General features: G+C 41.4%; 1 protein-coding gene across 2 annotated transcripts; it reads left to right on the forward strand.

Moving 5' to 3' along the window:
• The first annotated feature begins 745 nt into the window (after positions 1–745).
• On the forward strand, positions 746–23271 carry LOX (lysyl oxidase). Of its 2 annotated transcripts, XM_070742865.1 has the most exons (7): positions 746–1706; positions 3010–3118; positions 7741–7878; positions 12799–12955; positions 15588–15683; positions 15774–15889; positions 20196–23271. In XM_070742865.1, the coding sequence occupies exons 1-7, from the start codon at positions 1061–1063 to the stop codon at positions 20200–20202; spliced, it is 1269 nt and encodes a 422-aa protein (XP_070598966.1). In that variant the 5' UTR covers positions 746–1060; the 3' UTR covers positions 20203–23271. The 2 variants fall into 2 exon arrangements, with proteins under 2 accessions (XP_070598966.1, XP_070598967.1); XM_070742866.1 differs by lacking the exon at positions 20196–23271 and having other exon boundaries at positions 977–1706; positions 15774–15893.
• Positions 23272–23538: the final 267 nt, after the last annotated feature.

The raw sequence follows: 23538 nt of genomic DNA on the forward strand, positions 1-23538 counted from the left end.
CAATCTTCTATGTTTCTATGTCAGTTCCATAGGAAACACACTTTTACTTACACCTCTTTGCAAAATCCATGTCTTCACGTCTGTCACGAACATCTTCTGTGACTCACCCAGGGAAAAACAACAGTTGGTATGCACAAGTTTATTTGAGGATGACATTGGGCCACAATGCAAGGGCATTGCAGGAGAATGTGCAGTTGTTGTTTTTTCATCCTGCCACCACCGAGTTTCCTCACCAGAGGTCCAACTGTGGGAGATGTCTTTGGTGAAAATATTTCCCAGAAAACATGTTTCTTCCCTCTCTGACTTTGCTTTCTTGCCTTCTCAAGTTGTGGCGGTGATCTAATAGCATTTTTCTCTCTGCATATTTTGGCAGAGCCCCACCTCCTGGCAGACCAAATCGTCTGAGGAAAGTGAAATGCCTGCGTATTGTTAACCCTAGACGGCAAGAAAAGTGTCCATTGCAGAAAGAGACTCCTTAATATCCCGAGTGGCACTCGGTTGCTGTTTGATTTCTTGGGCTTCTCCCGACCGGGAGAAATAAGGCTGGGGGGAAAAAAAGATGGAAAACCGGAGAGGAAGAGGAACGATCGGGCTTGCACGTTTCCAATGGCATTACGTGAACAAATAGAGACTTCGTCTGCCAGAATGGGCTTGTGTAACTTTGCAAATGTGCCAGAAACTTTGAAATCTCACATCTCCTCCCCCTTTCCGCCCTTCCTCCAATTCTCTCCCCTTCTCTCCCACTGCTTCATTCCAGACTTCAGCGAAAGCGAGGACGAGGCGAAGGCTGCTCCTCCTCCTCCCTCCCGATTCCATCTCGCTGCAAAAGAGAGCTCTGGGAGAAAAAAGGAAGCGGGCGAAGTGGACTCGCTCGCTTTGCGCGAAGTAAGTTGGAAGTCTGCAGCTGGGAAGAGAAAAGAGGAAAGCCCGCCAATTGCTCCTTTTGACCTGACAAAAATAAAGAGAGTTGGGAAAGGACCACGGAGCGCGCTCCCCTTCCCCAGTCCTGCAGTGTCGTCGAGTGGAGTTCCCGCTCGCTCGTGAGACCCACGCCGTCGCCATGCGCCTCCATTCCCGGACTCGGCTTCTCCTGGGCCTTGCCCAGTTGCAAGTGTATTTCTGTTGGAGTTGTCTGCTGTGGCTGCCGGCGGACGGAATGCCACCGAGGAACCCGCCGCCCCTTCCTCCCGCCGTGTGGAGGCAGAGGATTCAATGGGAGAACAACGGGCAGGTGTACAGCCTCCTCAGCGTCGGCTCCCAGTATCAACCCGCGCGGCGTAGGGTCAGCCAGGAGCCCGCGCAAGGCGGCCACGTTTTGCTCCTCAAGGGCAACGGCAGTTCGCCTCGCAGGGCGCCGGAAACCGCCACAGGCAGAGGCGCCACTGCCACCCCAAAACCTGAGGCACAGTACTGGTTCCAAGCTGGCTATGAGCAACCGTCGAACAGAAATGGCACAGACGGAGGCCGAGACGGAGCGCGAGGGAGCCCCGCAGAGAGCGCCGCCGCCAGGACGGGCAACGAGGGCGGCTTTTCTCTCAGCAATCTCCGGCAGCCGCCCCGCGGAGACGTCATGGTGGGGGACGACCCCTACAACCCGTACAAGTATACGGACGACAACCCTTATTATAACTACCATGATACCTATGAGCGGCCACGACAGAGAGGCCGCTACCGGCCGGGATACGGCACCGGCTATTTTCAATACGGTAAGGGCGCGCGTTTCAACCAGTCACACCAGGTTGAGCTTAAAAGGAACGAGGTGAAGAGTTGCGCGTCAGTTCTAAGGACGTCTTTAAATATCTGCGCGCAGATACCGAATTATCCGCTTTGAGTCTGTAACGGTGTCCCTCCAAAAAGCGAGCTCCCACCCCCCACCCCCAGATCCAATCCAGCCGCGTGGCAAGTCACTCCCTTCTCGGCAGCCTGCGGGATTACACCTTGGCCAGCCCCACATCCGTTCATCACCATCTGGTCCCAAGTCTCCCCCTCGCCCGGTAGTCGGTCGGGATCTTGCGCTAAAAAAATAAGACGTTGAGAGTAAAATAATGCAAATCACCCGGGTGTTGGGGGCTACGAGGAGAGAGGGCCCTCACTCTAATAGAGCAGCAACCATTGGAAGTGGAATTTCTAAGGGGGAAGAGTGATAATTATTAGCAGTGATTCATTTTCTTAGATGGATTTTAGTCATTTTTGCATATGTGTTTATTAGAAGTCAGCTTGCCCTTGACTTTAGATGTGACTATTCCATGGCAAGAAGAAAGCTTTGTAGGAATGCTGGTCAAGGTTGTTTGTATTATTTCAAGCGCTACTATCCAGAGGGTTCAGCCCTGGGACTGAACCAAACTTGGAAAGTAGAAATGTAGGTTTCCTAGATCAGTGTTTCCCAACCTTGGCAACTTGAAGATATTTGGACTTCAACTCCCAGAATTTCCCAGCCAGCGAAGGCTGGCTGGGGAATTCTAGGAGTTGAAGTCCAAATATCTTCAAGTTGCCAAGGTTGGGAAACACTGATCTTGGTTACCCTCAAATTCAAGATAGGCTGTTCTTGGCTTCATTTTGAGCCTCAGGTCTGGTTGTAATTTAGTTAATGTAGCCTACTTAATGGTATATTCACAGCCTTTTGTTTGAGAATATATATTGCTGCCCTAAGAAAACAAGCATAATTTATTGTTCTAGACACATTTCTGGTATCTGGAAAACGTATTGTTTTCCCTCAGCTGGTGGCCTTATGAGGAAAATTCCTTCAAGATACATAAGAAAAATATTTTACAGGATCATGTGGTATAATAGTTCCAATCTGGAAGACACATTGCATTTTAATGTCTCTTTTGATCTTATGAAAAGTGACTTTTGGTTTACTAAATGACTGTGTACACTATAAGGTTCCCATTTGTCACACCATGACTAGAAATTGCAACTTTGGCTGCCTTTTTCAAGAGTAAAATTTGTAGATGTTTTCTGGACCTGATCTATTTTGTGTACATTTGTGTGTGATTTGATGCACTGCAGGGTTGCCAGATTTAGTGCCAGATCCTTATTACATCCAAGCAGCCACTTATGTCCAAAAGACGTCGATGTACAACCTGAGATGTGCTGCTGAAGAGAATTGTCTAGCTAGGTAAGTACAGGGATGGGTTTGTTTTCATATCCTCATAAAATACCTGTTGGATGGAAAGTTTCAGTCTTCCCCTAAAGGTTTTGGAGGAGTACAACTCCCAGTATCTCAATCTTTCCCCATGTTGACTGGGAATTTTAGTAATCCTGACATATATGCAGAACACTAGATTGACAAAGACCAAACTAGAGAATACAGATTTATAAAAGAATTAACTTTCTGAGGGACATATTGTTTGAACATTATTGTTTTGTGCCCAAGATACATTATCAAAGATTTTGAACTGCATTGGTAACAAGAAGGAAATAGATATGATTTCAGTAAAATTTAAGCAGTGGAGAAAATTCCTTTACTGTTCCAATTCATAAAACATACTGTTTTTATTAATGTCTGCAGAAAGCTTGATGACCAAGCTACATAAGGTTTCCATGCTTTGATTGTTTAGGAATTATTTTTTTTACCAGGATCTGTTTTTCATTAACTCAGAGCTTTATTAATTTTTGAAAAGAAGGCTTTTATTGAGCACATTGCTTTGTATGCAATAGAAGAAAGTAATTTTAAAATTGCTGTTTGATTGTTGTAATTTGCAGTTATTTATCAGCTATCTCCCTACTCTAATCTATTTTTAACTCATTGCTTTTCAGCATCTAGATTAATTGATAATGAGATACCAAATCACAATCAGTGCAGTTCATTTCATAATGAAGCTGTAATAGAATGCATACTTATAGAAGTAAGCTACATTAAATGTAGTGGGGCTTTCATAAACATGCATTAGGATAGAGCTATGGTAATAGATGATACTAGGAGTCAGCAAAGCTCTCAGAAATCCTTCAAACCAAAGCCTCTCTTAGGAATGAAGGTAAATACAGTGATCCCCCGATCATTGCGAGGGTTCCGTTCCAGGACCCCTAGCAATGATCGGGTTTTCGCGAAGTAGCGCTGCGGAAGTAAAAACACCATCTGCGCATGCGCAGATGGTGTTTTTACTTCCGCAGTGCTAGCGAGGAGCCGAAGATTGGGGTTCCTGGGAAGGGGACTCAGCTTGTCCGCCGCCCGCTCGCGCATCGCCCGCCCACGCCGTTCATTCTCGCCGCTTCCCAGCGGCGAGAATGAACGGCGTGGGCGGGCGATGCACGAGCGGGCAGCGGACAAGCCGTTCGCTCGCGCTCGCTCGCGCTGGTTCCCAGCTGAGTCCTGAAGCGATTTCGCTTCAGGACTCAGCTGGGAAGCGGCGAGAATGAACGGCATGGGCGGGCGAAGGGCGGGCGGGCGGCGGACAATCCGTTCGCTCGCGCTCGCTCGCGCCGGTTCCCAGCTGAGTCCTGAAGCGAATTCGCTTCAGGACTCAGCTGGGAAGCGGCGAGAATGAATGGCGTGGGCGGGCGAAGGGTGGGCGGGCGGCAGCGAGGAGTTTGCGTGGGTGGTGGGGAAACTCCTCGCTGATGCCCGCCGCTCGCCCTCCCGCCAGCAAGAGGGGGAAGACCTAGGGAAGCCGCCCAGCAGCTGATCTGCCCGGCACCATCTACGCATGCGTGCCCATAGGAAAAAAAGGGCGCGCATGCGCAGATGGTGTTTTTACTTCCGGGTTGCAAAATCGCCATATAGCCATTTCGCAATGATCGGGGGTCGCAATACCCGGGGGATCACTGTATATGTGTCCCAGGATAATGTTGCAGGAATGAATCTAAGTTGGTCACCAGGACCAACTTACTCTTCTAGGTTGATAAGGGGCTATTGACTTTCCAAGTTTCAATCGTTTCACTGACTATTTTCCCCCTAATATTCATAATAGCCGTGAAATTCTTGCTCATTGCAGTGTGAGACTAACATTGACTTCAGGTCTTGTTGGTAGCCTCACATTGCAATGAACAATGAACATTCAATTTTGCAGGTACTATGATTGTTGGGTGAGAAGGGACAAAAATAGTCAGAGAAATGATTGAAGCCTGAGAAACAGTGAATAGAAGGGTTGAGCCTATAGGAGCCAAGGGTGCACTGGTACAAAGAAACAAAAATGACTTAATAGCCAGATATAAACACCCCAATTAAGTAAAAGCTACACATAATCAGAAATCATATAAATACAATTTGTAGGTCACCGCAGTGCACATATTCTGGGGAGAGAGAAGTACCTTGATGACAGGCTCTAGCAGGACCACAAAAGCTTTGAAGAATAAATGTTTGGACGCAGTGACCAACGTAGAGTGGATCCTGCAAAGCAGAACTCTGGAACTTAAAGTAGCTGTGCGCTATATGTTTGTGCTGCTAGTTTGAAGCTATATCTAATTGTTTGCCCATTAATTTGCATGGATACACAAATGCTATAGCAAAGGTAATGTGTCTGTAGACCATTACAGTTCCTAGGCACAAGTGAAATACCAAGGACTGTTTACAAAGGAGACAACAAGTTTTGAAAGGTTTTCAGTACTTAAGTGCTAAAAAGCTTTAATTTGTGAAGCACTGCTTTTGAATCCTTTGCATTGACTTAATAATATACAGAGATTTTTGAAATTAAGCCCAGTCAAACTGAATGAGACTTGCTTCCAGTAGAGATGTTGCGATCTAATTTATGATCAGAGCTCTGACAATCTACATGTATTTATGTTTGACCATAGCAATTGTAAAAGAAATGCCCAATAGCATTTGGGAGCTAAGTTCCAAATTGATTTTTATAACTCAAATTAATTCAAAGCATCGTTAGTCTAGTTGATTAATATATTTGAGGCAGGTACTTTTTCTTGAATATAATTGTAAATCTAAATGGATTTTCTTTTTAATGGAAATGGAATAAACTGCAGAGGAAATTAGGAATATCATATGATCCCAGCTATATTTTTCTATTTTTTTTTAATAATAAAAATTATTGACAAAACAAATGAATTCTGAAATTTATGGGGAAGAAAGAAATGAAGAATCAAGGGGGAGGGGTCAACAACATAAATAATAGGCAGAAACAAATCTTTTTAGACTAGTTGCCCAATCTCTTCTTAAAAATCTTCAGTACTGGAGCAATCACAACTTCTGGAGGCAAGTCGTTCTACTGATCAATTGAACTGTCGGGAAATTTCTCAATTCTTAATTCCATAATTTCTGAAAGAAACAGAAAACCTGAGTTGCTCAGTAACTTTATTTATTGAATTTATTTATTTATTGAATTTATAGGCGGCCCTTCTCCTTGCGGACTCAGGGCAGCTTACAACAGTAAAATACATGATAAAAATTTTAAATACCCCAATACATACCTAAGATTCGTAACTAAGAACAACCCAATAAAACAACACACAATCATCACTCATACATATTAATGGCCAGAGCGGAGAACCATCGCTCAACGACCCCAGGCTTGCCGACATAAATGTGTTTGAAACGCTTTTTGAAAGGCAAGGAGAATGGGGGCGGTATGAATCTCTGGTTTCAGAAGGCTGGGGCCACAACAGAGAAGGCTCTCTCCCGTGATCCTGCCAGCCGGCATTGTTTGGCCAACAGGAGGCTGACTGACCTAATCTGTCGCTGGGACGTGTGAAGCAGAAAATGGTCCTCTAAATAATCTGGTCCTAAGCCTATGTGGGGCTTTATAGGTGATAACCAACACTTTGGATTGTATTTGGAGACCAATTGAAAGCCAGTTCAGCTCACAAAATGTTGGACTGATATGACACTCACCATGGCTTGCGTGGCTGCATGCTGAACAGGTTGCAGTCTGAGAACATTCTTCAAGGGTAGTCCCAAGTACAGCACATTGCAGTAATCAAGCCTTGAGGTGATGAGGGCATGAGTAACTGAGGAGAGACTCCCTATCCAAGTAGGGCTGCATCTGGCACACCAGACAACCTGTGCAAAAGCCCTCTAGCCTCAGCTGTGAATCTAGGATTCCTAAGCTGCGGACCTTCTCTGAGTCAGACAAGGTTCCTCCCCCCAGGGTAATGGATGGACAGATGCCGTTGTCCTCGGGAGGCAAAACTCACAGCCACTTCAGTCTTGTCAGGGTTGAGCATGAGCCTGTTAACACCCATCTAGACTCTCACAGCCTCCAGGCAGGGGCACATCACTTTAATATTCTTTATTCAAATAAAGAATATTAATTAGAAAAAAGTGTTAAAAATAGTCTGTCCACCAATAGTATTTGATAGTATTTTATGTAAAATTAAATAAAAATGGAAATATTTTATGATCTTAACTTTATTTTTGAAGTTATGAATACTGATATCGAAGAGATTGTTATACTGCTGAGAGTAATTCCACATTTTCTGTAAATGAAACTCCGAGTCAACTAAAAAATATCCATGTCTTTTTTATCTAGAAAGAATGAGAAACACCAATTAAATTTCCCAATATTTTTCCAATGTAGACATTCCATTAAAATTGCTAAGCAGCTTTAGAATCTTAAAAAGAGTGGATTTTCACTAGGTTGAATCCTTGTTAGTCATGCTTAAGGTGGACCATTGCAATTAATGGGATTTATATTCGTCTTGATTAACTTAATTCGTTTTTACTGATGAAGACTGCATTAAACCTGATGAATTCCAAGAGGATGTATTCAATTACACGATATAAATGTGACATTTAAAACTAATGCCTACTTGTTAAACAATTTCACTCTTTTCGTATGCATATTCTTGCAGCTCAGCTTACAGATCAGATGTTCGAGACTATGATAACCGAGTACTTCTGAGATTTCCACAGAGAGTGAAAAATCAAGGTACATCAGATTTCTTACCAAGCCGACCACGATACTCATGGGAATGGCACAGCTGTCATCAGTGAGTGAAATGTTTAATATGGCACTTTTAAATTATTTACTTTTTTTGTCAGTTACACTCTTCTTGTTGCTGTTGTGCGGGAAACATCAAGATACCTTGCAGCAAATGAGCCAGCGTATCACACTTTTTGGGCAGCTCCTTTTGTATTTTCCTGGGTTGCATTGTGTAAATGTCTTCAGGAAATTCTTGAAGAAATTATCAATAGATTGGAATGATAGCTCACCTGTCTTCTCTGAGTAACCATTTTCCTTTGATTTCTAGCTCAATAAAGGAGTACAGTAGTACCTCTAGATACGAGCTGCTCCACATGCGAGTATTCCAAGTTACGAGCCGCGACGTGAGCGAAATTTCTGTTCAACACCCGAGCTCAAATTCGGGATACGAGCCGAGTTTCCACTAGGTGGTGCAAGAATCTCCTTGCTTCCGGTTATCTCGGCGCGAAAAACAAAGTCTAACGGCATTCGTTCGAGATGCGAGTTGATCAACTTACGAGCTCGGGTCTGGAACGAATTAAACTCGTATGTCGAGGTACCACTGTACTTTAGATATCAAAATGAATTGCTGAGTTTAATATATAAAAAGGTGCAGAATTTGGGTGATTACTAGAATACTAAAAATAAGTGCATGGCACCAATCATCTTAATTTAATATTTGTATAAACCGGGGGTCAGCAACCCATGGCTCTGGAGCCGCATCTAGTTTTTTCATCTGCTGCATCTCCCTGTTCAGAATATGTGTCACAACTGCCAGTATGTAATAACTGCTGGCACATGATTTATTGAGCTTTTCTACCCACCAATAGGCCAACCATGGTTAAATCCAAGAAAAGTTTCAGAAGAAAATAGAACATTTAATTCCACTATATATGTTAGTTCTGTGGCCACTCAGAAAATAGTCAGGCATGGCAAGGTTTTGTTGTTCCTGATGTTTTCTGTAGGAAATAGGTCCAAATGACTCTTTGAGTTAAGGTTGGCGACCCCTGGTATAAACTTTAATACCAATCAAATTTAATTGAAAAAAAAGGATAAATTTAAATACAGTGATACCTTGTCTTACGAACCCGTCTTCATACAAACTTTTCTTCCAAACTATTTTCACCTTACGAATCCGAGCTGCCACCGCTGGGTTACCCCACCTTCTGGACTTCCGTTGCCAGCCGAAGTACTGGGATTTCCCTGAGCCTACCCTCAGTGGGAATCCCCGCCTCCGGACGTCTCTTGCAAGCCAAAGCGCCCGTTATTGCATTACTAGGATTTCCCTGAGGCTCCCCTCGTTGGGAATCCCTTCATTTTTGCCGGCACTGCTTTGAATCCCAGTGAGGGGAGGCTTTGGCTAGCAACGGAAGTCCGGAGGTGGGGTTTCCCAGCGAGGGGAGGCTCAGGGAAATCCCAGCAATGCAAGAACAGGCGCTTGGGCTTGCAATGGAAGTCCAGAGGCGGGGATTCCCAGCGACACAAAGCAAAAACGGTGACTTTTGGGATGGGATTGTATGCATTATTTGCTTTTACATTGATTCCTATGGGGAAAATTGCTTTGTCTCATGAACTTTTCTACTTATGAACCTGGTCACGGAACGAATTAAGTTCGTAAGGTGAGGTATCACTGTATTGAAATGGAGGCATTACTGGGTAAAGCTATCTAATGTGGAGTCCTTTTCCTTCTGTGTAAATATGAATTATGTGCACGTAAAAACATTGCAAAGATAATGGTTAACTTTATTTTTTATTATGAAAACACCAGCATAAATCAGAATATAGCATTTGATCCTTACCTGATGGCAGTCTTTGACGTTAGATCATAAAAATGACAATCATTTTGAAATGTGTCTGTTTTCATTTTCTATTCAATAACTCAGGGTTCCCAAATGAGATACTTTTTAGATACTCCAGAACTAGTAAGAATTTCCAGCCAAAGTAAAGAGAAAATATGTGGTCTGGGATTTCTAGGATTTGCAATTCCAAAATGCCTAGGAGATACCTGATTAAGGGAGTCTGAGATTTGGGCTGCCATACCTGGGCTGCAAAAATCCAGGTGACAATTAGAGGCCAGTAAAAATACAGTGGTACCTCATCTTACGAATGCCTCTTCTAACGAACTTTTCAAGATACGAACCCGGTGTTTAAGATTTTTTTGCCTCTTCTTCCGAACTATTTTCACCTTACGAACCCAAGCAGCTGCTGCTGGGATGAAGGGGTTTCTTTCCCCCCCCTTTTTTGAAGAAAGAAAAGGGAGGGGCGGCTTGGAGGAGTAAAGATTTTGCATGCTTGCAAAGGCACTGAAACGGTGTCTTTTGAAAAAAGAAAAGGGAGGGGCAGCTTGGAGGAGTAAAGATTTTGCATGCTTGCAAAGAAACTGAAACGGTGTCTTTTGAAAAAAGAAAAGGGGGGGGGGCGCCTCCCTTGCCTTTCTTCCTTCCCACTCACCCTTTAGCCTAGCCTTGCTTCTTCCACCCGCCCCCTTTAGCTGCTCCTCCCTGCCCTCTGTTGGCCTCCCTTCTAAAGTTTGGGATTTTCCTGAAGGATTTGCACGCATTATTTGCTTTTACACTGATTTCTATGGGAAACATTGTTTCATCTTACGAACTTTTCACCTTACGAACTTCCTCCTGGAACCAATTAAGTTCCTATGGTGAGGTACCACTGTATATTGCTAACCAGATTTTTGCAGCTTAATTATACTTTTCATAAAGAGAAGTATCTTGAATTTATGAGAGTAACACAAATACAGTGGTACCTCAAGATACGAACCCCTCGTCTTACGAACAACTCATGATACGAACCCGGGGTTCAGAAAAAAATTGCCTCTTCTTACGAACGTTTTTCGAGTTACGAACGCCAAACCCGAACTTCCGGGTTCGGCGTTCGGAGGCTCCTGGCAAGCCGCCCGGCTGTTTTAAAAGGTGACAGACGGGCTGGGGGGCTTCCCAGCACCCCCCCAACCCCGAACCCGGAAGTTCGGCAAAAGTTCGTGGTTTGGGGGGGTGCTGGGAAGCCCCCCAGCCCGGCTGTGAAATGCCTCTCGTAGCAGCTGCTAGAGCCGCCGGCATTTCACCTTCCCTCCCAGGCAAAAAGAAGCCACGGAGAGGGGCACACCTTCCGCCTGGGAAGTCCGGCCCCATCATCCCAGAATGCCGGCCTTTTTGCCTGGGAGGGAAAGTGAAATGCCGGTGGCTCTAGCAGCTGCTACGAGCGGCATTTCACTTTCCCTCCCAGGCAAAAAGATGCCGGGGAGAGGGGCACGCCTTCCGCCTGGGAAGTCCGGCCCCATCATCCCAGAATGCCGGCATTTTTGCAAGGGAGGGAAAGTGAAATGCCGCTCGTAGCAGCTGCTAGAGCCGCCGGCATTTCACTTTCCCTCCCTTGCAAAAAGGCCGGCATTCTGGGATGATGGGGCCGGACTTCCCAGGCGGAAGGCGTGCCCCTCTCCGCGGCTTCTTTTTGCCTGGGAGGGAAAGTGAAATGCCGGCGGCTCTAGCAGCTGCTACGAGCGGCATTTCACTTACCCTCCCAGGCAACAAGATGCCGGGGAGAGGGGCATGCCTTCCGCCTGGGAAGTCCGGCCCCATCATCCCAGAATGCCGGCCTTTTTGCAAGGGAGGGAAAGTGAAATGCGGGTGGCTCTAGCAGCTGCTACGAGCGGCATTTCACTTACCCTCCCAGGCAAAAAGATGCCGGGGAGAGGGGCACGCCTTCCTCCTGGGAAGTCCGGCCCCATCATCCCAGAATGCCGGCCTTTTTGCAAGGGAGGGAAAGTGAAATGCCGCTCGTAGCAGCTGCTAGAGCCGCCGGCATTTCACCTTCCCTCCCAGGCAAAAAGAAGCCACGGAGAGGGGCACGCCTTCTGCCTGGGAAGTCCGGCCCCATCATCCCAGAATGCCAGCCTTTTTCCAAGGGAGGGAAAGTGAAATGCCGCTTGTAGCAGCTGCTAGAGCCGCCGGCATTTCACCTTCCCTCCCAGGCAAAAAGAAGCCGCGCTGCTGCTCCAGTCGCCCGGTCCTCTCCTGCCTCCCGCGCCGATGTTCCCCACTGCATCGGGGTCCGCCAGCCCCGAATCGGACGCACCCTTGCCGCTACCGCTACCGCTGCCGCCGCGCCCACTGCCCGCCCCATCCTCGCTGGAGGTCTAGCCGGAGCCAGGTCCGCTCGGCCGCGCCTCCTCGCCCGCCGCCCAGGATGCTGACCTGCTACCTCGCGGCGCACCCACCGCCGGCCCGATCCTGCGCCTCCTGCTCCCCCCCCAGCCAAAAATACAAAGGCGGTCTGCCGCTCCCGCGGAGCAATGGGAAGCTGAAGCCGCCAGCGGTTTCAGCCTCCCTTTGCTCCACGCTGCTCCGCCCTGCCTGTCTTTGTGTTTTTGGCTGGGGGGGGAGCAGGAGGACCTTCCTGACTCCCTCCCCCCAGCACTTCACCCAGGACAACAGGCAGGGCGAAGCAGCGTGGGGCAAAGGGAGGCTCAAGCCTCCTTTGGTGGTGGCAGCCGGCTTCCGGGTTTCTGAGTTTTGGGCTTGCACGCATTAATTGCTTTTCCATTGATTCCTATGGGAAACAATGTTTCGTCTTACGAACTTTTCACCTTACGAACCTCCTCCCGGCACCAATTAAGTTCGTATCTTGAGGTACCACTGTAGTTTTAGCCAGATACATTGTTAAAACAAGACTAATAGTGCATGAATCTAGTTTCCATATTTAGCCTCTTAATCTAATAGGAAACCTGGAAATAGCAATTGCCTATTGTTTGGTTTTTAAACAAACAACATATAACAGTATTCTTAAATGCTATATTTATTATATTACTGGAATTATAATATGTAGTATTTACCTAATAGAACTGAATACTGCAATATTTAAAATTTGGGAAAATATTATTTTGACTATTGACTTGTTGATCCAAATTATTATTAAGCTATTAATTTATTAACAGACATTACCATAGCATGGATGAATTCAGTCATTATGACCTCCTTGAAGCAAGTTCACACAGTAGAGTAGCTGAAGGACACAAAGCAAGTTTTTGTCTTGAAGATACTTCTTGTGACTATGGATACTATAGGCGATTTGCATGTACAGCCCATACACAGGTAATGTATAATTATTAATACTGCTATTCTTTAGATAGAATTTACATAGATTAATATCAGCTATCAATTTCTACTCATTAGAAAACTTTGCTTTACAAAGAAGTATATCATGAACAGTTTCATATCTTTTGATTTAGTTTTAAGAACATAAGAGCCATGCTGAATCAGGCCAAAGCCCATCGAGTCCAGCATTCTGTGTCACACAGTGGTCCACCAATTGTATATGGGGATCTTGAGCAGAAAGAGGGCAAAACTCTCCTTTTCCCTTGACCCCCAACAAATGGTACCCAAGGAAATCCTGCCTACATAGAGACGGCACTTGTTTCAATAACCACCAATACACTTGGTATCCATGAATTTGTCTAATCCTGCCTTGAAGCTATCCAGGCTAACAGCTGTCATGACCTCTTCTGGAAGTGAATTCCACAAACCAATGACCCTCTGGGTGAAGAAATATTTCCCCTTTATTTGTCCCCACTTTCTTACCTGTGAGCTTTAGGGAGTGCCCCCTCGTCCTAGTATTGTATGATAGAGAAAATATTTTTCTCTATCCATCTTTTCTATCCCATGCATGATTTTCGATTAAGTAACCCCTTAAATACTGTCATTCAAGGCTGAAGAGACCAAGGCTTTGCAACTTGGTTTCATAAGGGAGGTGCTCCATTTCCTTGATCATTCTTGTTGCCCTCTTTGCACCTTTCCCAGTTCCATTATATCCTTCTTGAGGTGCATTGACTACACTCCAAGTGTGGTCTCACCATCGATTTGTACAGAGGCAATACAATACTTACTGACCTATTTTCAATTCCCTTCCCAATCATGCCAAGCATGGAATTGCTTTTTTTACTGCTGCTGCACACTGGCTTGACATCTTCATTGAGCTGTCCACCAAACCCCAAGATCCCTTTCTTGGCTTGTCTCAGAAAGCTTGGTCCCCATCAGTTGATAGGTATAATCTTTGCCCCGATATGCATAACTGTGCACTTGTTAAGGTTAAAATGCATTTGCCACTTTGTTGCCCATTCGCTCAATTTCGAGAGATCTTTCTGGAGATCCTGACAATCAGTTTTACTTTTCACTACCCGGAACAATTTAGTGTCGTCAGCAAACTTTGCTACCTCACTATTTACTTCTACATCCAGATCATTAATAAATAAATTAAAAAGGTCCCAAAGGTACACCACTTCTCACTTTTTTCCATCCAGAGAATTAATTGCCACCCTTTGCTTAATCTACCAGAAAATAGTTAGGAATAGAATGAATGAAAACTGATGTTTAAGTTCCTTTAGGAATGGTGAGTAACATCTTTCTAATCTATTGCCAAGTAGAATGAGTTAGTGTAAAATAGATATAGTCCTTACTTTACGACAAGTTGTTTATGACTGAAATTATGACAGCCAAGAAATGTGTGCTTGATGGGCTGTAATTCATCCTGTCTGTCATAAATGGTTGTGCTGTTGTTCCCAGGGTCACATGAGTATATTTTGGGTAAGTCAGCTTTATGATTGGTCACAACATTCTGCGTTCACATGACTGAGATTAAAAACATTGTTTTCTGGTTTCTGACATTTGCAGTTTCCAGCAAAAATCTGCTATTAAGGTGAATGAGTTAACAATTGGTTATCAGCTACATTTGCTTAATGACCACTGAACTTGCTGAACAATGTCCACAAAAAAGGCTGGAAAATTACTTCCGATCATGAGTGCCTCTACTTATGAATTCAATGATTTACGACCATTATTCCAGTCTTATTTACAATAATACAGTAAGTCAAGGACTACCAGTATTCTTAACAGAATAGTACAAAGAAATTATCCATGAAGAGTTGTTCTAGGGATCTTAGTGTAAGTTTTCTTACACAATGTCCTTGACTATTTTGATTGACACCTCTTACAAGCATATTACATCTGGATGCAACCGGCAATATTTAGTCTCTACAGCATGTATCTCACAATTACAAATAAGTAACCAACTGTATCAAGCCTTAAATATAGTCTCATATTTTCAATTTTTAAATAATTTATCTTCATCTCATTTTAACATGATCATTTTAACAGTTTCATTTTATGAAGCATTTTTCTCAGCAATTACTGCACTACAGTCTGATTCCAACTTTAAAAAACATATTCAGCTGCCAGCATTCAATATACCCATGACCTTCCTTTCTGTAGCCAAGACTGTTCTTGCCAAGTGACACAAAGTCTGTGACTAAACACTATGCTTTCCCTACAACCAGTCAAGATATAATAATTTCATGGTAGAGAAAGGGATGGACCTTGTATATCAGAAATTGTGAAGACTATATATGTAGCTTAAATGGAGCTATCCATTCAGCATGAGAGCAGTTAAAGGAAAGCAGCAAAACCATCTGTTTTACTAGCTTATTCCAATGGATGTCACTGTTTGCTTTTAGACCAGCCATGGGGAAGTATTAGACTTTAATAAGCAGAAAAATCTGCCAGTATTTGAAGACTGGAAGGCACCAGGTATTTCAAAAATAGATCAATAATATTTACAGGGGAAAATTGACTATTTCTTTATTCTATGAGTAATACTGTATATGCTTATTATACTGTATTTTTAAGTGGTTATTCACTCAATTTTTAAAAAGAATCATCATTACATTTCTAGGGGCTGAGTCCTGGTTGTTATGATACCTACAACGCTGATATAGACTGCCAGTGGATTGATATTACAGATGTTAAACCTGGAAATTACATTTTAAAGGTATTATAATCACATTTCATTAATTAGAAAACCCAAACATATTTAATGTTATATGAAACCTGTAAACTATAGTATATATTTCTATTGTAGGTTAGCGTCAACCCTAGTTACTTGGTACCGGAATCAGACTATTCCAACAACATTGTACGCTGTGATATCCGTTACACAGGCCATCATGCATATGCCTCTGGATGTACAATTTCCCCGTAAGTTCTTTCTTGTTTCTCTAGTATTTTGTAGTAGTACTAGTAAAATGTAGCATGAAGCGCATTGTAATAACAGGCAGTATATAAAATACTTTTAAAAATAAAATTGTCAGACACAATGTTCAGCTAAAGTTATGTGTTATACTTCTATAAGGGATTTATCTACTTTTTTCTTTCCATACTATGACTATTCTTTTAAGTAGAATTCTACATTGATCTTAATATAAATTTTCACACATGCCGGGAGCCTAATTTTTTTGAGCTAGCTATGGTTCAAATTGTCCCTCCTTAACCAATTGCTTTATAAAATACTTTATAAATTCAATTATCATCTAGTACAGTGGTACCTTGTCTTACGAACGCCGCTTCTAATAAATTTTTCGAGAAACGAATCCGGTGTTTTAAGATTTTTTTGCCTCTTCTTCTGAACTATTTTCACCTTATGAACCCAAGCCACTGCCACTGGGATGCCCCGCCTCTGGACTTCCATGTTTTTGTGATGCTGCAATTTCCCTGAGGCTCCCCTCGCTGGGAAACCCCACCTCTGGACTTCTGTTGCCAGCGAAGTGCCCGGTTTTGCATTGCTGGGATTCCCCTGAGGCTCCCCTCGCTGGGAAACCCCACCTCTGGACTTCCGTGTTTTTGCGATGCTGTGATTTCCCTAAGGCTCCCCTCGCTGGGATTCAAAGCAGCGCCATCAAAAATGAGGGAATTCCAGCGAGGGGAGCCTCAGGGAAATCACAGCATTGCAAAAACACGGCAGTCCGGAGGTGGGGTTTCCCAGGGAGGGGAGCCTCAGGGAAATCCCAGCAGCGCAAAAACAGGTGCTTCACTGGCCACAGAAGTCCGGAGGTGGGGTTTCCCAGTGAGGGGAGCCTCAGGGAAATCGCAGCTTCCCAAAAACATGGAAGTCCGGAGGTGAGGTTTCCCAGGGAGGGGAGCCTCAGGAGAATCCCAGCAGCGCAAAAACGGGCGCTTCGGCTGGCAACATAAGTCCGGAGGCAGGGATTCCCAGTGTCATAAGGCAAAAAGGGTGAGTTTTGGGATTACACGCATTATTCGCTTTTACATTGATTCCTATGGGAAACATTGTTTCATCTTACAAACTTTTCAACTTACGAACCTCGTCACGGAACGAATTAAGTTCATAAGACAAGGTACCACTGTATTTGGAGGATGGCAGGTTGGGAATAACTTTCTAGCCAAAGCCTCCCTTCCAAAGTTCAGGTATGATTGGAAATTACACTCATTTTTAAAAGTAAAACATTTATTCTCCTCAATAAGTTGTTTTAGGAAGAGGCTTAAAGGCATGGCGTATTGCGAGCTAATTTATAAAAGTATCTGCTTTCAGGGATATGACTTTGATTGAACCTGGAAAAAGATAAAGCTGTTTTAAAATGTTACAATCCATGTTTATGGAACCAAAGGACTGTGTAGTATTTCAGACTCAGTTCCAAAAAGGTTCTCCAAAGCACATGGGACCTGTCTGTGAATTTTTAAAGCAGTTGGATCCAATTGCTATGCAATTTTTAAAGCAGCTGGATCCAATTGCTATGCAGAAATGCATGTAATCCTGGGAAAAAGCATTGTTGTTTTAGAGTGTTGCATTCTGGGCCCCTACATGCTTTGGAGTACTAGGCAGTGTTGTTGTGATTTCATATATTTGGACTGGGACTATGTCTGCCTGTTTTTTATACTTGTTTTGTTTCATGTTAGATCCATTCCATTATAAAAATGAAATTGCCAAACTTTCATTTTTCCCTCATAAATCTGTCTTAATTGAGTGGCCTAGAATGAACCTAGAATAATGCCAGACTCTATTTTTTTTTGCCAAAGAATAATACTCAAGCTAGATTGTTTGTGAAATGTACAAATCCTGTTTTGAACCTTTAAGGGGATTGATACTTCCCTACTGCTGCATGAATTTTACAAACAGCTGTTTTTATTTCTAGCTCCCACTGACAAATCCCTAAGAGTAGGATATATATTAAATATGTAGATGGTCACAATTATGACCCGTTTTGACTCCCCCCCTCAAAATCATGTAATTATACATGATCTTATGGGAGAAAACCCATGTAGTGTAGTATTTTCCAACATGCGTATACAGTGGTACCTCTTCCTAAGAATGCCTCTACTTAAGAACTTTTCTAGATAAGAATCGGGTGTTCAAGATTTTTTTGCCTCTTAAGAACCTGAGCCCAGAAAAAATTTTCAGGAGAGTAGCACGAAGGTCTGGCCAGTTTCCTGCCATTCCCCCTGGGTTTCTTTCTGGTGCAGTGTATGGGGGGCAGCCTCACGCCAGGTGTGTGGGAGGCGCGTGCTCCTCCTCGCCGCCTCAGAGTCCCTCTTTTTTAAGCTTTAATTTTTGGATTTTTTTGATTCCCCTCACCTCACCTTCTTCCTTCGTCAGTGACTGTCCTCCTCTTCTTCCTCCTCATCCTCCCACCCAAATTCCGAGCTTTTATTTCTTTCCTAATGGGTTTGCACACATTATTTGCTTTTACATTGATTCCTATGGGAAAAATTGCTTCTACTTACAAACTTTTCTATCTAAGAACCTGGTCACGGAACGAATTAAATTCTTAAGTAGAGGTACCACTGTATCTGAAAACTTTATAGTATCTGTGTAAATATGTAAGTAGTTGCCTAAATATGGCATTTGCACATCTCAGATTTTGTATTAAGTAACTATAATTTATAATGAGCCGGGGTGGCGCAGCAGGTAGAGTGCTGTACTGCAGGCCACTGAAGCTGACTCTGGATCTGAAGGTCAGTGGTTCAAATCTCATCACCGGCTCAAAGTTGACTCAGCCTTCCATCCTTCCGATATGGGTAAAATGAGGACCCGGATTGTGGGGGCAATAGGCTGGCTCTGTTTTAAAAAGTGCTATTGCTAACATGTTGTAAGCCTCCCTGAGTCTAAGGAGAAGGGCGACATAAAAATCAAATAAATAAATAAATAATGCCGTAACTTTTGCCTTAATCCCTCTAGAGCCAATTTCCATATTGTTTTCCTTTAATTTTTATTTTGCATTCAATAATTTAGTATTTTGCATCTGTCAATATTGCTCCTACATGCTATTTATCAAATAACAAATTGAAAAAAATCACTGATTTTTTAAAAGTACTGTAGTTCGTTTACAGAACCAATGGAGGGACCATCCCTTTTTTTGCTGCTGTCCCAGCTTTAAATGTCATCAGTTCTATTAGCAGAATTGTGAGAATTTGACATTTTTGAAATCTCAAAATTAAAGATTAAACACTGGAAATTATTTTGAAACCGATTCTAAACTTTTTTTAGAATCAGGGGTTTTTTTTAATAGAAAGAGCAAATGTCTTCTCTAGTTACCAAAGATTTACATGAATGGATATTAACTATGGGAAAAGCAATAAAAATGCTTGGTTAATTAAGCAAAAATCTAGAAGTGTTTAAGTAGCTGCATTCTTTAAGTTTCTTTCACTTTTACAGTCTGTCCCTGTCTGTGCTGTGGGTTCCCAGCAGAATATACATGTAGTCCTCGACTTACTACAGTTCACTTAATGACCATTCAAAGTTACAACAGGTCTGAAAAAAGTGATTTACAACCATTTTTCACACTTACAATTATTGCAGCATCCTCATGGTCAAATGATCAAAATTCAGATGCTTAGCAACTGACTCATAGCCAGATTCACGTAACAACTGTGATACCAACTTAACAACTGCAGTGATTCACTTAGCAAATGGGGCAAAACCCATTTAATGTCTTACTTAGCAACATAAATGTTGGGCTTAATTGTGGTTGTAAGTTGAGGACTATCTGCATATGGATGTACAAGATGATCCAGGATAGCCTCTAAAGCAGCTCTGAAAGTCTCCTAAAAATGCTACTACATCACTACTCCTTGGTTTTAAGAAGGACGTTTCATTTGTGCCATTTATTTAATGAATAGAACTATTTATTTAATGCTTTTGTCTGCAGTGTTCATAAAAACAATTTAAGCAAAAGACAATTACATAACTGACATTTGTCAAAATTATTATTCATTATTCAGGTTAATAATCCAGTTTGAATTTTGTTAGTTGACCTATCAGTTTTAATTGGACTAATGTGTATATAATAAGAATCATTTGAATCTTTAGATGGAATTGTCTTGATTAAAAAAATTCTGATCTCAATCAAATCTCATCCAAACTGAATTTGTAAATTGAAATTTATCACATTCCTAATAGCTAAAAATATTTATTGCATTTTTAAAATTGTTATTTGTAAGTTTCTATGGAGCATTCTGTTCCTAATAAACTTGTTTTTTTCCCCTGTAGATACTAGAATGAAAGAAAATTGGTTTACTGATGCCCAAGGTTTGGAGATGCAATTATTTTATAAACTGAATAGGATGTAAACACTTTTGAAAAATGAGAAGAAGGACCAGAATATATACAAAGAATTTTAATCTGACTCTGAAGCATTAAGAATTTCTTCAAAATGAAACGCCTGTTTGATTCAGCTATTCAGCTTTTGAAGCCAATGAGACAATGGTACTCTATAGAAAGAATAATGAATTCTAAAGGAAGTTAACCTACTTATATAAATATATTTTCCATTGACTACTGGAAATCAGTATAGTATTTGAAAGTGACTTTTTAGAAATATATGGGTGCTAGCATAGGCAGATATCCAAAAAACTGCTTTCAATTTCATTGGATGGTTGAAACACATCTAATGGGAGTTTAAACATTTATGTTTACATAGCAGTAGGCCCATTGCTTCATAGTATCATGAAAGTCTTTTAACATCTTTTTGCAATATTTTTTGTTACCAACAGTCAAATGAAACTAGTGTCCAAATCCTCCAAATTATAGAGAAATTTCATAGTTCTTTGATATGCAGTCGTGTAATACTGATTGTGAAGAGTATAGGAAGGAACTATAGTTGTGGAACAAATTGGTAGGGAAGATGAAGCTTCCACAAATACCAAAGCCTCATTATTATTATTTTTTGTCTAATAGATACAAAAATAGGCTTCATTTTAAAGGACAGATTTATGCTTAAAATCCGACTGCATATAAAATGATTCATTAGCAGGCAAATAATCTTAAACTAAAAAGTATATCCGTATTTTAATACATTACTTAGAATATTAAAACACCAGATTTGCCTATTTCCATTGCTTCCTGCAGACTGCTTTGCGTTTTCTCCCCCTTCCCTTCCCTCAACTGGAAAGTGTTTCAATTACAGATGTTGGAAAGATCTTGAATTACAGATGTTTAGAAACCACTTCCCATGAATTGGACTTGGATACCAGATTGAAAATGATACATGTTCACCAGAAAAAAAAGGCTGAGCTTATAAGCTTGATGCTTTATGTTGTGTTCCATTATAAAATCTAGTTTCTAGCTATATGAAAAAAAAAAAACCAGCATTCAGGTGAAGTAATAAAATGAGCCTTACTCAGATCTGTCTCCGTACTTCATAAGCATACAAGAAAATGTTCTTTTAAAATGTTCATTTAGCAAATCAAAATGAATTATTTTATACATACACAAAAGCACAGATGTGCTCATATGAATATATACTCAAGCCTGTAAGCACCTGCATCAGCCAGGTATTATATGAACTTGGAAATAAAGTTGAAGTTCAAATTTCTACTTGGGATATTACATAGACCAAACCAAATTTAAACCAGTTAACTGTACTAAAGAATTTACTGGTAAAAGAGGTTGAAATTTTTCCTCAAAATAGTATATAAATCCTCGTTCACTGAATCACAGAATTCTTAAATTGTAATATAGATGCTATTATACATGTAACATTTACAATATATGAAATAATTTTTTGTGGAAAGATTTGGTAGTCTGAATCTGAAACATTTTTTAATTTTCATTGTCCAAATTGTCTGTGATGAGATAGATTCCCCTCCATTCTAGAGCAAATATCCCAAAATCTGCTCTGGAGCACTTATGACTGCATTGTAAAAAAAATTAGCAATTTACTGTCATCCAATGAGCACTATAATTTTTTTCCATCCATTTAAATTAAGCATTTATTCTATCATTCAAGCAACGTACCCACAAATCTGTAGACAAAATCGCAAGACTGGATCCTTCCTATCCACTTGTCATGGCCTCCTAATCTTTTTGATGGATGTTGAACTGCCAGTCCTGATCATATTCTCAACCATACATTAACATGTTGCACTATTATGTCAACCACTTGAATTGTTTACACCTAAGTTCCAGTTAAAAAGTAACCCAGACTTTTGTAGCAAGTAACTGTAACTGGTATAGTGACACCAGTAACTACTTAGAGGACACTCCCTCAGGAAAGTTGCTGATCTTCTCTTTAGTAATGTAAGAGATAGTTGGCCTGACAATCGAGTAACTTTACAATATAGGATCACAATGTATAAGATGCAGTTTTCTTATGATAAAACCATATTTTCATGTATAAACATGAGTACTTGTTATTTATTATGTGAACAGAAGGCCTGTAGAATCAAGAAAAAGGCCTGAATAGAAAAGGATACTATTTTGTGAAAGATGCTGTGATGTAAGAATTTTTGTTCACCCTAAATCATCAAGTAGAATTCCTAAATCATAAGGAATACAGTGTTCCCTCGATTTTCGTGGGTCGCAAAAAGTCTATACCACGGTTTTTCAAAAATATTAAGAAATACTTCGCCAAACTTTCATCTGCTTTTAATAAATATTTTTTAATAAATAAACATGGTGAGTAATAATCTAAATGGTTGCTAAGGGAATGGAAAATTGCAATTTAGGGGTTTAAAGTGTTAAGGGAAGGTTTGTGATACTGGTTCATAGCCAAAAATAGTGGCTTTGCGGAAATTCGACTTTCGCGGGTGGTTTCAAAACGCACCCCCCGCGAAAAGCGAGGGAACACTATCTCTATCAACTTGACCAATCAAATGGAAGAAACGTTGAATGTGGCAAAGGTCACAGGAGTGTTCCACATTGTGAGATTGACCCATCTATGTGATTTTTACTAAAAAAAAATATGCTGTGCCAAATACTTCATGATGCACTACATTAAAATATTTTTTAAAACTAATAATGGAAATTTATACATTCCTATCATTTCAAGCTGGATATAACTGAGGTACTATACTTATTTTATTTTTTATTAAAAGTAGTCTATCCTGTGCTTTTCAACAACATACTTTCACACTCTACAAATTACAAAGGTGCTTATATATTTAACTTGAACTGAACAAAGAAAATAACTTGTTTTCCCAATAATTTTAAAATCTGAATATCTTTCTATGAGGTAATTTATAATTAATCATATACTAACATTGTATTCTTCACAGAACTCTCATATTCTTGTACCGTTTGCAAATTTATGTGAAAATGACAAATAAAAATGTTTCAAATGCTCAAAGTCTCCTCTAGATTCAACCAAAATGTAGTCTAGATCTTTAAATAAATTAAATTTTTATGATCTAGCATTCCTTTATGGAAAGTCATCTCAAATCTCACCCTGAGGTTTCATGTAGATATTACAGAATAGGAAGAGTATATTGAACTGTGAGGAATTCCACAGAGGTTCTGGGATAAATTTTCCCTTCCCACCAGTACTAGTTGGGACCATTCTTAATCTTTTGATGCTATCATAATACTGAAAGCCACTGAAAGGTCAAAAGTAGCA

The sequence above is a fragment of the Erythrolamprus reginae genome, chromosome 2 (assembly GCF_031021105.1).
Source record: "Erythrolamprus reginae isolate rEryReg1 chromosome 2, rEryReg1.hap1, whole genome shotgun sequence".
NCBI classification, from domain to species: domain Eukaryota; kingdom Metazoa; phylum Chordata; class Lepidosauria; order Squamata; family Dipsadidae; genus Erythrolamprus; species Erythrolamprus reginae.